Here is a 13,003-nt window from a genome sequence, read left to right on the forward strand (position 1 = left end):
CCTCTCCCGTTGCGGAGCACAGGCTCCGGACGCGCAGGCTCAGCGGCCATGGCTCACGGGCCCAGCCGCTCCGCGGCATGTGGGATCTTCCCATACCGGGGCGCGAACCCGGTTCCCCTGCATCGGCAGGCGGACGCGCAACCACTGCGCCACCAGGGAAGCCCGACCTATGTTCTTAATCAACCTTTTTAGCTGAATCAAAGTCCTAAGAAAGTTCTTCTTGAGAAGAATAAAATTGAGACCTTCTGATGCCAAAGGTTGGAAGTCTTAAACTTCATAGTGTTTCTGTCTGTAGTTGAGCACAAACTTACCTGATCAATGCTTTCTCACAAAGAATCCATCACAATAAATGTTTGTCTAAGTCTTGAGGTCTTGAGTGTAAGTGATAATGACTTGCATCATTAGTGAGGCTCTTGGACTGGCACCCACTGCCCTGGGTTTATGAGGTTAGAGTAACTGGCTGGTCCATAGTGCTTGCTCGTGTGCTCTCTCTCTCTGGACTGCTTGCATGGCCAGGTGACAGATGGCTTTCTGTATTTTTTTTTAATGAGGAAGGGACTGAGGACTTGGCTGGTTTAACTTCAGTTCTTAAGTTTGCCTGGATTGTTCCTACTACTCCTGCTTGCTTTCTGTCCCTTTTATCTCTGCCTACTGCTCTCTTACAAATTAAGCCAAAGATCAGAAACTATAAACTGGTAGCCTTTGGTAAGATCCAGCTTTCAGATATGTTTTGTTTGACCTCCAGAGTGTTGGGTCGCACAGCCTTTTAAAAATTTAATTAATTGCCAACATTTCTACTACTGGTTTCAACTTTATCTGGAGTCTTTTTGGCCTTTATTTTGAACCCTAGAACTTAGACATTTTTTGGCTCCTGCCTTGCAAGTCTGAAACTCAATTCCCATTTTTCTATTTCTGGTGCTTAGTTTTAATCTTTGGCAGATCCTGACCACTGTGAACAGAATATAAAGCGTGAAAAGGGTAGTGTCCCTGCTATGCAGCAGTGGGGACTCTGGGCCCCAGGTTGGATGTCAGCTGTAGCTCATCAGGCAGAGCTAGTTTACTGATCCCTGTTAGAAAGACCAGAGATGTAGATGTGGCCCCAGCCATGCCAAATATTAGCTTCTTCTGACTTTGGAAGCTAGGAGGACCATCTGCTGCCCCATTTGTGCTTGAACTTCACTGTTGGAATTTGGTCAGTGGAACACTGTGATGGATAATGATGTTAATGCTAATGAATCCTAAATCTGTGCAAGTGCATGGTGTGTGTGTGAGAGACGGAATAGCCACCATTAGGCATTTTCACATATTATAAATGCCACATTAGGCAATTATATAATTTTTAATTCTTATTTTAACTTCAGAATTTGTTAAATCCAGAGTCTGTCACTAGTCTCTTGAGCTGACAGCTGGCTTAGAACTTAGCCTCCAAGGCAATCTTTCCATTCTCATGACTCCATGCCAGGCTATCCTGTCTGGTGATCTAGTTATGGCTTCTCAAAGAGAATAACAAAATTAATAGTGATAACTACCATTTATTGAATGCTTATGAAGTGCCAGGAACTGCTAAAGTACTTTTTTTTTTTTTTTTTTTTTTTTTTTTTTTGCGGTATGCGGGCCTGTCACTGTTGTGGCCTCTCCTGTTGCAGAGCACAGGCCCCGGACGCGCAGGCTCAGCGGCCATGGCCGCTCCGCAGCATATGGGATCTTCCCGGACCGGGGCACGAACCCGTGTCCCCTGCATCGGCAGGCGGATTCTCAACCACTGCGCCACCAGGAAAGCCCTAAAGTACTTTTATATATGATCATATTATCTCATTTATTTCTTAAAACCCTGTGAAGTGAGACTTGTTACCTATAGTCTACTGGTGAAGAACCTGAGGCTGAGGCACCTTAACCGTTGTCCAAAGGGTGGAACAGGACTCAGACCCCACTTAGGGCGGCTGTGAAGTCCGTGATCTTAACCGCTACCCTGTGCTGCCACTTGAGCCCAACATCTAATTTAATGAAGATATGAGCATTTATTAAGCACCTGTACAACTAGGTGCTGTTTCAGATTTTAAAAGCTGTAATGTGTATTTTTTGCTAGTAAGGTGTTTGAGGTTTGCTTAAAAAGTAAGACCTGTGCTTATTCAAAGATAACAAGTTTGAGTGTTTTGAGTGACAAATGAGTGGAGCAGATAATTCATAGGAAAGAAAATCACAGCCGACCAGAGTCATCAGTTGCCTGAAGGACGGAGGGGAAGTGGTGGAGAGAAAGTAGGATGTGTGATTCTGTGACAACCCCAGAAGCAAGATTCTTTCACAGGGCTTCTTATTTATTTACCCTGAGTAGGAATGTCACATGATAAGAGGATTAGCACCACCCCCCCCCCCCAGTTTATCTAGAAGCTGCACCATCCTGTAAGCTGAAGAGAATAAGCTCATTTTGTTATTATCTATCGTTGAAGGATTAAGTTGGGGGGGGGAACGAATCTTTGTCTTTTGCTTGTTGTATGTAAACTGCTCCACACGTAGGTATAAAGTTGAAAGGCTTTATTGGGATTTGTCAACACTGTTCCACATCAAGGCCCCCTGACACTGGCTTTTTGCCACCGTTCTGTTTCGTCTGGCCTAGATACTCCAGAGAATGTCCTCCAGTGTCCTGACTTCAGATATCCTCCACTGACCTGGATCAGGTGCTCAGACATCAAGTCACAGGCCTGTAAATCATGGTCCCATAAGCCGATCTGGTGGTTTTTATTGAAATTGCCCTATGTGTAGACACATAGAGGATTAAAGGTGCAGGGAGACGCAAGAGGGAAGAGATATGGGAACATACATATATGTATAACTGATTCACTTTGTTATAAAGCAGAAACTAGCACACCATTGTAAAGCAATTATACTCCAATAAAGATGTTTTTAAAAAAAAAATGAGAAAGGAGAGGCCAGGTGGTAAACCTTCTCTTCCCGGACAGGAGAAACAGTACCAAGAGGCCATCTGGACACTGCGGGGCACACACACTCCCCCATTCCTTCCGGATCCCTTGCTGAAGTGCAGAGGAATGTGGCATTTACAGCAGAATTTGTGGACGTAACGTCCTCAGAAAGCTGAGAACAGGGTGTCCTGGGATAAGATGGAAGAGGTAGAAGAAGTTTTACTCCTGTGAACTGGGACTGTCTCTGCCCCTTAGATTCACTCTCATGGACCTGCTCTATGCCTCGAGCACCATGGAAGAGTTTAACATGAAAAAGCACATCTTGTAGATTAGAACAGCCTCTCCTTTTCCAGTCAGGCTTAGTGGTTTGGCCAGTAAGGCAGACAGCTTCATCATAGGCAGGCAATGTAAGAATTCTAAGTTTATCAAATGGTGGGCATCAGTAAGAACCAGAGTCGTCAGAGAGGGCCTGGAATGGGTTTGGATGTAGATTCTGGTGAAGGGGCACCATTAGAGGCTGGAGACCAGAGGGAAGGCACTGTAGGCTGGGAAACCTACAAGGTGAGCAAGTATGTAGAAGTTCTAATACTGAGTTCACACAGAGGCCTCCAGGTTGCCTTGGAGTGGAGAGGAGTAGGGATCTGATAGAGAGGAGAGACCAGGTATGAGGGCTTAGCACCTCTGCAGGGAGCTGGGTGTGTTTTATATGCCTGACTTAAGAGGTTTCTGCTTTGTCGGTAGGCATGTGCTACCGGAGAGCTTAGAAATTGCCACCTCTGGAGGATGGCCTTGCCCCGCATGCAGTCAGAGAGATCTGGGTTCAAGTCCTGGTTATGCCCTTAAGGGGCTATATGATCTTGGGCAAGTACCTATCACCTCTGAGCTTCTTTTCTGCAAAATGATGCTAATGCTACCTATTTCACTTCCTTAATTTGGATGATATACATTTGAGTTTTTATTAAGTGCCTGGCACATAGTAGGCTCTCAATAGGTGGTAGCTGTTTTCATTGTATTGTTCGTGTTGTCATGGCTTGCCTTAATCCTGGTATTGTTCCTGTGTGCCTCTGTATCAAAGATTAGGGAGACATACAAGAGTAGCTGTTCCGAGAGAGTCTGTCTTAACCCTGAGACTCTGTCCCCAGCTGTTTTACTGTCCGGCCTTCTAAGCATGAGCTGCAAGTCCAGACAGCAGCTTTTGCAAGCCCAAGGTTGGGGCGGTCAGAGCTGCTTGTCGCTCTCTGTGACGCTGCCTCTGTGCCTCCCAGGTTGTGTGTCATCTCCCGTGGGGAGCTGTCACCACTCTGTCTTTAATTGCTCCTTGTTGGGGCCATTGTCAGCCAAGGCTGCTTTCTGTCACTTGCTGCCACATCTCTTCCTAGTTCAGTCATCGGGTGTGTGTGTGTGGGGGGGGGCGTTCATTTAGATGAAAGTCTGAATTTATAGAAAATACTATACCAGATACTAATTTGCCTTGTAAGGGGGTCCAGCAGGGCTTCTTGCCACGACGCTCTGCCCAGAGTACTACTACACTTCTTCATGGCCATGCCATGGTCTTGCACTGGGCAGGGGGGTGGGGGGAGGTGAAGATGCCAGCCATGGAATTTCTCAACTGAGTATCACTGGGCTACAAGACCCCTGCCCTCCTGTCCCTTTCTTATTGGTAGGAGATCCTCAGAAGAGCATCAGTCCAGGCCCCTGTCAGTTTCCAGCAGTACCCCAATACTGCTGGAAACCAAGGTATACTATTGCTTGTTCCTAGGTTTGTGTACCATTGAGGATTTTCTGTGTTCTACCATGTATAATATCCCATTTAATCTTGATAACTGCCTGGGGGGTGGGGAAGGGAGCAGTTTCTAGAATAGGTATTGAGTCTCCTGCCTTTGGAAATAAATAAAATGGGACTCAAAGAGGTTACTCAACGTCAGTGGGAAAGGTGTGGAAACTGCGTATAAATAGACAAGTAATTTCAGGGCTGTGGAGTAGATAGCTCATTTTCAAATAGCTTCGGAGAGAAGTCTTTGGCAGTTTCTGGCCCGGATTCTCTTGTCTGTCTCTCCAGAAATCTGCATTGTAGTTATTCACTGTGTGTCCCAGTCTTGGTCATATACCCATTTCACAGAAGGGTTCCTCCTCATAGGATGCTGCATCCTTTTAAAAGGCCTTTTTCTTTTTATCCTTCTGCCTCCTGTAGGGGTGTTTGAGCTCTTTCTTCTCTTATAGTTCAATGAAGCCAAGCCTTGGTCTGTCCCTTTGGGATGAGCTATTGTTCTACATTAATAATTAACCTTTACAAGAGCTCTGGTCGTAGGCATTTAACCCAGATTCAGAGAAAGTTGAAGTTTGGTTATGACAGAGAGATTTCACATGTTGGGAAGTGAGAGTTAGAAAGGAGAAGCTGCCAGTCATTAAACTTTTATCGTTTGTTTTCTCGTTTAGTCACTTGAGTGTTTGCCTAAGGATCTTGCAGTTTTTTCCCCTTTGCACATGGTCAGTCCAGTAGAGCTAAGATGAGAAATTTAGCTTTTGAATTGGGAGGATGAATATACATGATTTTCTATGTATTATTAAAGATGAGCTTCATGGGTGCTGGTAGTAACTGTCATTGTTCTGAGTGTCCACAAGTGGTAAAGCACATGGACTCCGGAGCCTAACTCTCTGGATTCAAGTCCTGCTCTGCCAGTCACTGGCCGTGTGACCATGGGCTGGTTCCTTAACTACTCTCCATGTCTGTTTCTGCATCTGTAAAATGGGGGAATGATGGTAGGTATCTCAAATGGGTGTTGTCAGGATCTAATGGGATGCTAGGCTTCAGATCCTTAGCACAGTGCCTGGTAGTAGGTGCTCAGTAAATATTAACATTGTTATTATTTTCAGTGTTATTGACTCTGGTCACACCCATGGTGAAGGTCATCTAGTAGGTGAGACATTTTCAATTCTTTGTTGTTAGTTAGATATTAAAAGGCAAATATCTCTGCTTGCTTCTCTCCTGTTGTTGGAGAGAAGGGAAGCAGTTCTACAGCTGGATGTTAGGGATTAAATGGTATATACTGGAATGACTCATCCAATTAACTTTTTATCACTAAGATGGATTGTAAGACTTTAGCACTTAAGTCTTGTTACTTTATTGAAAATGGAGAGGATAAGACAACCTTCTCTGTGGAAGGGATAAAATGAGTTAACAGCCACGATAGCCACCGCCGATAGCTGAGATTTTTATGCCCATACCATGTGCCATTTCTAAGTTCTTTGCATGTATTAACTCATTTCGTCCTTAAGAAATAGTCTACTCCTATATTTGCATTTTCAGAGGAGGAAGCAGACCCAAGTAAGTTAAATAACTTTGAAGTTCACACAGCTTAGAAGAAGTGGATGTGGGATATGAACCTAAATGGGGGTCCTCATCTAGAATTTGAATAAGACAGTGTGAAGGATCTAGCAACGTGGTTTGCATAACCAATACTCAAATGCTAGCCCTTTGCCTTCTGTTTTTGCTTGTTTATTATTATAGTATGGATGTGACGTTGCATGGAGATCAGAGGACCAAGACCTATCCAAGGGTACTGCATCAAAATTCAGTTCTAATAACTGCAAAACCTTTTTGAAATTCTGATCTTGGGGAACAAGATTAATCCCTGCTTTTATATGGATTATACTGGGTTTAGAAAGTCATAATAGGTTTTTAAAAAACGTTTTAGGGTGTTTCATTCTCTCGCTGTGTGCATATGGAGGACATGTGCAATTGTGCAAAAAAATATAGATCTCCTTCTCCACCAACGCTTAACACTCAATCATCTTTCTTTAAAAAGAAAAACAATACAACAGGGTAGAGTGAAAAGTAAGTCTCCCTCCACTCCTGAGTATTAATCCCACAAATCCTCTCCCCAGTGACAATTTTATAGTTTCTTGTGCTTCCTTCCAAAAATGTTTTATGCATTTACAAGCATATATACATGTAACACACACTTTCCAACACACACACTCTTTGCACGATGATAGCATAATGCATGCTGTCCGGTTCCTTACTCATTTCACTTAATGTTACTCAGAGTATCTATGTCAAAACTGGGAGCACTACCTTGTTTATTAGGGCTGCATAATGTTCCATTTTAAAGATGTGCCAGTCTGTTACTGCTGGTCATTTAGGTTGTTTCTGGTCCTTTACTGAGGACATTTCAGTAAATATCTCTGTAGGTAAGTATTTGTGTCTGTGCAACTCAGTCTCTTTTGATTTCTACTTGCAAGCTTATATTGTTTAACTTTCTGACAATGCAAAAAATTGGCCAGAAGGAAACAGACAAAAGGAATATAATGGAAATAGAAGGGCTTATTCAGGGCTTGTGGGCACCTCAGAGGTCTGTGCAGATGCTTTTTCAAGTGCTGTGTCTCGTGTTTCTCATTGTTTCAGACTGTTGTGTCCTGAAGCTTCATTTTGGGCCTTTTTCCTGGGTGCCCAGTGAGTGATGGATGGTTACTGTTTGCAAGATTGATTCATGTGGCACTTGTCTGGCTTTTGACAGGTTGTTTATAAGAATAATGACATCCGTCTGGAGCTGTCTCGCTTGGCCAGAATTGGGGACACCAAGATGAAAATCTACGGTGAGGTTGTATTCAAGTGTGAGAATGTGGCCACACTGGACCCCATCAACTTTGAAACCCCGGAGGCTTACATCAGCTTGCCCAAATGGAACACCAAACGCATGGGCTCTATCTCCTTTGACTTTCGCACCACTGAGCCCAACGGCCTGATCCTCTTCACTCACGGCAAGCCCCAAGAGAGGAAGGATGCTCGGAGCCAGAAGAACACCAAGGTGGACTTCTTTGCCGTGGAACTCCTCGATGGCAACCTGTACCTACTGCTTGACATGGGCTCAGGCACCATTAAAGTGAAAGCCACTCAGAAGAAAGCCAACGATGGGGAATGGTACCATGTGGACATTCAGCGAGATGGCAGATCAGGTAGGAAGAAGCAGGGTGTGTGACTGAGACTAGGGGAAAGCTGCTGCTTCCTTATATTTTTTTATTTTAGTTTTTGACTTGTTTGCCTGTTGATTCTTTTGCTGTTCTCCTTAACGCTTGTTATATGATTATGTAAGATTATGTTTCTGAACCAGACAGCTGTCTCATCGATGGCTGACCTTCTCTTCCTCATCTCCCCTGTCACTCACTGCACAGTGGTCTCAGTGATAGCTCCAAGACCCTGGGGCTAAGGATGGTTTTACAAGTAGCGTTTCCACTGCTACCAAAGTGACTGTCACGTCACTTGTGTGATGGTTTTTTTCCCTCTTTATTCTCTTTTTTCCATCACCATGGAAACCAATTGTGACATCACAGATGCTGCATTAGGTGATTACTCTGTAGGATAAGCTGCACTGTGCGAGAGTTTATGCAGTGAGACACCCTTCAATAATTGGCCAGGGTCATATTGCAGGGAAAAATTATGACAAGGAAGGAAAAGGCAAATTGATTTTTCCTAAAGTCATGTTCAATTTAAAGCCTTCCTTTGGTGTGAAAGCCTATATTTCACTCTTTGCTCAGACCTTACTAACTCTCCCTTTCTCTTCATAACCTCTTACATTGGGTTTAAATGGCTTTGTTCGTTTCTGCAGCCGCAGACCAAACAAGCTACCCCCAGGCAGTACATAGCCACTCTGGAATAGTAACAAAGCGTGGCGGGGTGGGGGGGTGGAAGGAAACACGAATAGGGAGTCTGAGGCTTTTGAATGCCTGAACAGTCTGCCTCACTTTCTGTGGACATGTGGCAGGGGAGGTCACATTCTGTGCCATCAGAAAGGGTATTTCACCCAGAGTAGTAATTAGAGCATTTGAATTTCACACTTATTTCCTGATTCTCCATTTAGGTAGTATCATACTCAATAAGGGTCTTGGCTATATTTTCATATTTTTAAGGAGTCACTCTCCTGGTAAACACAAAAATGTCTTCCTTTTAGACCTTTTTGCATTTGGCCAACAATAGAAAGCAATGGGTTCCCCTAAAAGCCTGTAGCCACTAATGGCTGAGCTTGCGGGGATGGCTTTTCTGCGTAATTCCAGAGCTAGAGGGGTGGCGGAGATGAGCAGTGTTGCCCTTAGGTAAGGAGCTGGTTGGGTTCTGTGCGGAGGGCAGACAGGTGACAGATTGCAGACCTGGATGGTTTATTGCCCAGCAGGATGCCTTATCAATTGCCTGAAATTTGATCAGAACCAAGAGGCTTCAAATTAAATGTGCTTGTTGGGCAAGAATGAACATTTTGTTCTTTTTTAAGAGAAAAATACACAAAAAATAATTTCTGAGTCCAAATCTTTTGAAGTTTATCCATTAAAAAATGTCAGCAGGGGCAGAGAGCTAGAAAGCTGTCTCAGAATTATTAGGGACACACTCCTGTTGGTTTTTAAGACTGTGCATTTTGGGTCTCTGGAGTTCGGACATGGTTGATGGGTTTCATGATTGACTAACCTAGACCTTGGCACAGCTTAAATGTCACCTATCTGTGTCACAGGCAGGCTAGAACATGTAAAATCGCCACATGTCTGTTTCTGATATTCTCAACACTAATTGCTTTTTCAAGTAGGGCAGTTATTTTGTTTTGTTAGAACCATCAGTAGACCCATTTTTTGACAAATAGGTTTGGATTACAGAAGCCTTAAATTTTATACCTGGGTACTATGGCATTGGCTAATACTTTGAAATACTGATAAATTTGATCAAAGCCTATAAAAATTTACTGAGTAAACAGATAGTTGTCATGTAAAAGCAGCATAACAAAATTTTAATATGATATACTAAACTTCATTTCTTCAGGATATTCAGGATATTTTCTGGTATGTTCTTACAGACCTGTATTAAAATGACTAGTTATAAAAACACAAGTGTATCTAATTGTGGTACCTCCTTCCCTGCTCATCCTGAAGAATATGACTGAGAGGTGATCTCAGGAAACTTTCATCTTCATTCCCCAGCTGAGGGACTGATTCTCAAAGCAGTTGTGGTCCCACACTCAGAAGATGAATTTTCCTCAGGATGTATTTAAGGGTCCAGTATTTAAATCAGTTCGGGTACTGTTCTTACTTGGCAATAGATGCTCCTCCCTGTTAGTTGGTGATCAGATTAACTCTGTGGACATGTGGTGGGTAAAGAAGGCAAACTGCAAGAGAGAAGAAAACTACCCAAGCCTCAACTTCCTCATTTGTGAAATAGGGGAAATACGAATGCCTACCTCACAGGATTGTTTTGAGGACTGAGTCCAGAAAAGCACAGAAAGTACTAAAAATGGTGGCTGGGACATTTTTATTGTTATGTAGGTTTTTAAAAGATTAAAAAGCAAAAAGGCAAAGCAGATTTCTCCAGGAGAAGACTTCCAGGGAAGCGTAGGGGGAAGCACGCCTAGCTGAACCCTCCAGCGACCCCTCATGCTCTTTCTACTCTTCTACCTCTGGGTTGACTTTGTGATTTAGAGTGTACTTCACTTTCTTGATCTCATTTGATCTTCTAGGCCCTTCAGGCTGTCCCTCCCCTGTCATAGCTGAGGGAATTGAGACTCAGTAAGTGAAAGCTGGCTGATGGATGGCCCAGTTATCTTGGTACCAATAAAGCACTTTAAGAATACTAAATTTCTAAAATTTCTGGCATGAAGTTTAGATATCACTCTGATTTAACAGTTTAGGAAATTGAGCTGTTGAGGAAATCGAGGGGTTCAGTGACTGGTACAGGGTCAGAAAGACTAGAATCCCTGTTCCCAAGTTCCCAGGTCAGGCTCCAGGGTTACATCTTCTGTGATTTCATGTGCCTGGTCTAGCTCTGATCTCATCTCTTGTTGACTTCCTCTGGCCTCCTGTACTCTAGCCACACTCCTGCCTGTCCCAGGGCCTTTGTAGGTGCCATTCCCTGTGCCGGGCACATTCTCCCCCTGGGACTTGGCATGGTTGGATCCTTCTCAACATCCTGGTTTCAGCTTACCTCTCACCTGCTTAGAGAAGCCTTTATTGACCGTACACTTTAAAGTTAAACCTGTGGGCTGCTGTAGCACCCATTTTACTTTCTTCCTCCCACTCGCCATTTTCCAGTTTCCGTTTATTGGGTGATTTGTTTATTTTCTGTTCCTCTGCTGTGGAACATCAGCTCCACGAGAGCAGGCACGCCTGTCAAGTTCATGTATGTGTCTAGAGCTATACTAGAGACAGAACAGGTGTTCAATACATGTTTGTTACATGAGTACATAAAGAAACATGTTCCGAAGATGACGGAGGAGTAAGACGTGGAGATCACCTTCCTCCCCACAAATACATCAGAAATACATCTACATGTGGAACAACTCCTACAGAAGACCTACTGAATGCTGGCAGAAGACCTCAGACTTCCGAAAAGAAGGCAGAGCACCACCTAAACGAGCTCCAGAGATGAGTGCGAGCCGTGGCTATCAGCACGGACACCAGAGACAGGCATGAAATGCTAACGCCGCTGCTGTAGCCATCAAGGAGCCTGTGTGCAAGCACAGGTCACTATCCACACCCCCCCCAGGAGCCTGTACAACACGCCACTGCCAGGGCCCTGTGATCCAGGGACAACTACCCCGGGAGAACACACGGCGCGCCTCAGGCTGTTGCAATGTCACGCTGGCGTCTGCCACTGCAGGCTCGCCCCCACATTCCAAGTATAACAACCGTACCCCTCCCTCCCCTGGACCTGAGTGAGCCAGAGCCCCCTAATCAGCCTCTGCTTTAACCCCCTGCTGTCTGGGCAGGAACAGATGCCTGAGGGCGATCTACATGCAGAGGTGGGGCCACAACCAAAGCTGAACCCCAGGAGCTGTGCAAACAAAGAAGAGAAAGGGAAATGTCTCTGTGCAGCCTCAGGAGCAGCGGATTAAATCTCCACAATCAACTTGATGTACCCTGCATCTGTGGAATATCTGAATAGACAGCGAATCATCCCAAAATTCAGGCGGTGGACTTTGGGAGCAACTGTAGACTTGGGGTTTGCTGTCTGTGACTGATTTGTACTGATTTTTATGTTTATCTTAGTACAGTTTTTAGTGCTTGTTATCATTGGCGGATTTATTTATTGGTTTGGTTGCTCTCTTCTTTTTTTTTCCTTTTTTCCCTTTGTTTTTATTACGTTTTTATTTTAATAATTTTTAAAAATTTATTATTATTTTTTCTTTCTTTTCTTCTCCCTTTTCTTCTGAGCCTTGTAGCTGACACGGTCTTGGTGCTCTAGCCTGGTGTAAGGCCTGAGCCTCTGAGGTAGGAGGGCGAGTTCAGGACATTGGTCCACCAGAGACCTCCGGGCCCCACGTAATATCAGTTGGCGAGAGCTCTCCCAGAGATCTCCCTCTCAACACTAAGACCCAGCTCGACTCAATGGTTAGCAAGCTCCAGTGCTGGATGCCCCATGCTAAACAACTAGCAAGACAGGAACACAACCCCACCCATTAGCGGAGAGGCTGCCTAAAGGCATACTAAGTTCACAGGCACCCCAAAACACAGCATCATATGCGGCCCTGTCCACCAGAAAGACAAGTTCCAGCCCCACCCCGCAGAACACAGGCACCAGTCCCCTCCCCCAAGAAGCCTACACAAGCCACTGAACCAACCTCCCCCACTGGGGGCAGACACGAAAAACACAGAACTACGAACCTGCAGCCTGTGAAAAGGAGACCCCAAACACAGTAAGTTAAACAAAATGAGAAAACAGAAATATGCAGCAGATGAAGGAGCAAGGTAAAAACCCACCAGACCAAACAAATGAAGAAGCAATAGGGAGTCTACCTGAAAAAGAATTCAGAGTAATGATAGTAAAGGTGATCCAAAATCTTGGAAATAAAATGGAGACAATACAAGAAATGTTTATCTAGGACCTAGAACTAAAGAGCACGCAAACAATGATGAACCTACAACCAAGATTACTCTACCCAGCAAGGATCTCATTCAGATATGGTGGAGAAATGAAAACCTTTACAGACAAGAAAAAGCTAAGAGCTAATAGCTTAGCTAAGAGCTCTTAGCTAAAAGCTTAGAGCTTCAGCACCACCAAACCAGCTTTACAACAAATGCTAAAGGAACTTCTCTAGGCAGGAAACACAAGAGAA

The 13,003-nt window shown here is 44.3% G+C and overlaps 1 protein-coding gene across 4 annotated transcripts in view; it reads left to right on the top strand.

Moving 5' to 3' along the window:
* Positions 1-13,003, top strand: part of NRXN3 (neurexin 3) — a 1,750,257-nt gene that overhangs the window by 523,411 nt on the left and 1,213,843 nt on the right. For all 4 annotated transcript variants that reach the window (XM_028496242.1, XM_028496240.1, XM_028496243.1 and 1 more), the window contains one exon: positions 7,436-7,874. In XM_028496242.1, the coding sequence (XP_028352043.1) occupies positions 7,436-7,874 (439 nt within the window). The remainder of the gene's footprint in view (positions 1-7,435; positions 7,875-13,003) is intronic.

The sequence above is a fragment of the Physeter macrocephalus genome, chromosome 11 (genome assembly GCF_002837175.3).
Source record: "Physeter macrocephalus isolate SW-GA chromosome 11, ASM283717v5, whole genome shotgun sequence".
Classification (NCBI taxonomy): domain Eukaryota; kingdom Metazoa; phylum Chordata; class Mammalia; order Artiodactyla; family Physeteridae; genus Physeter; species Physeter macrocephalus.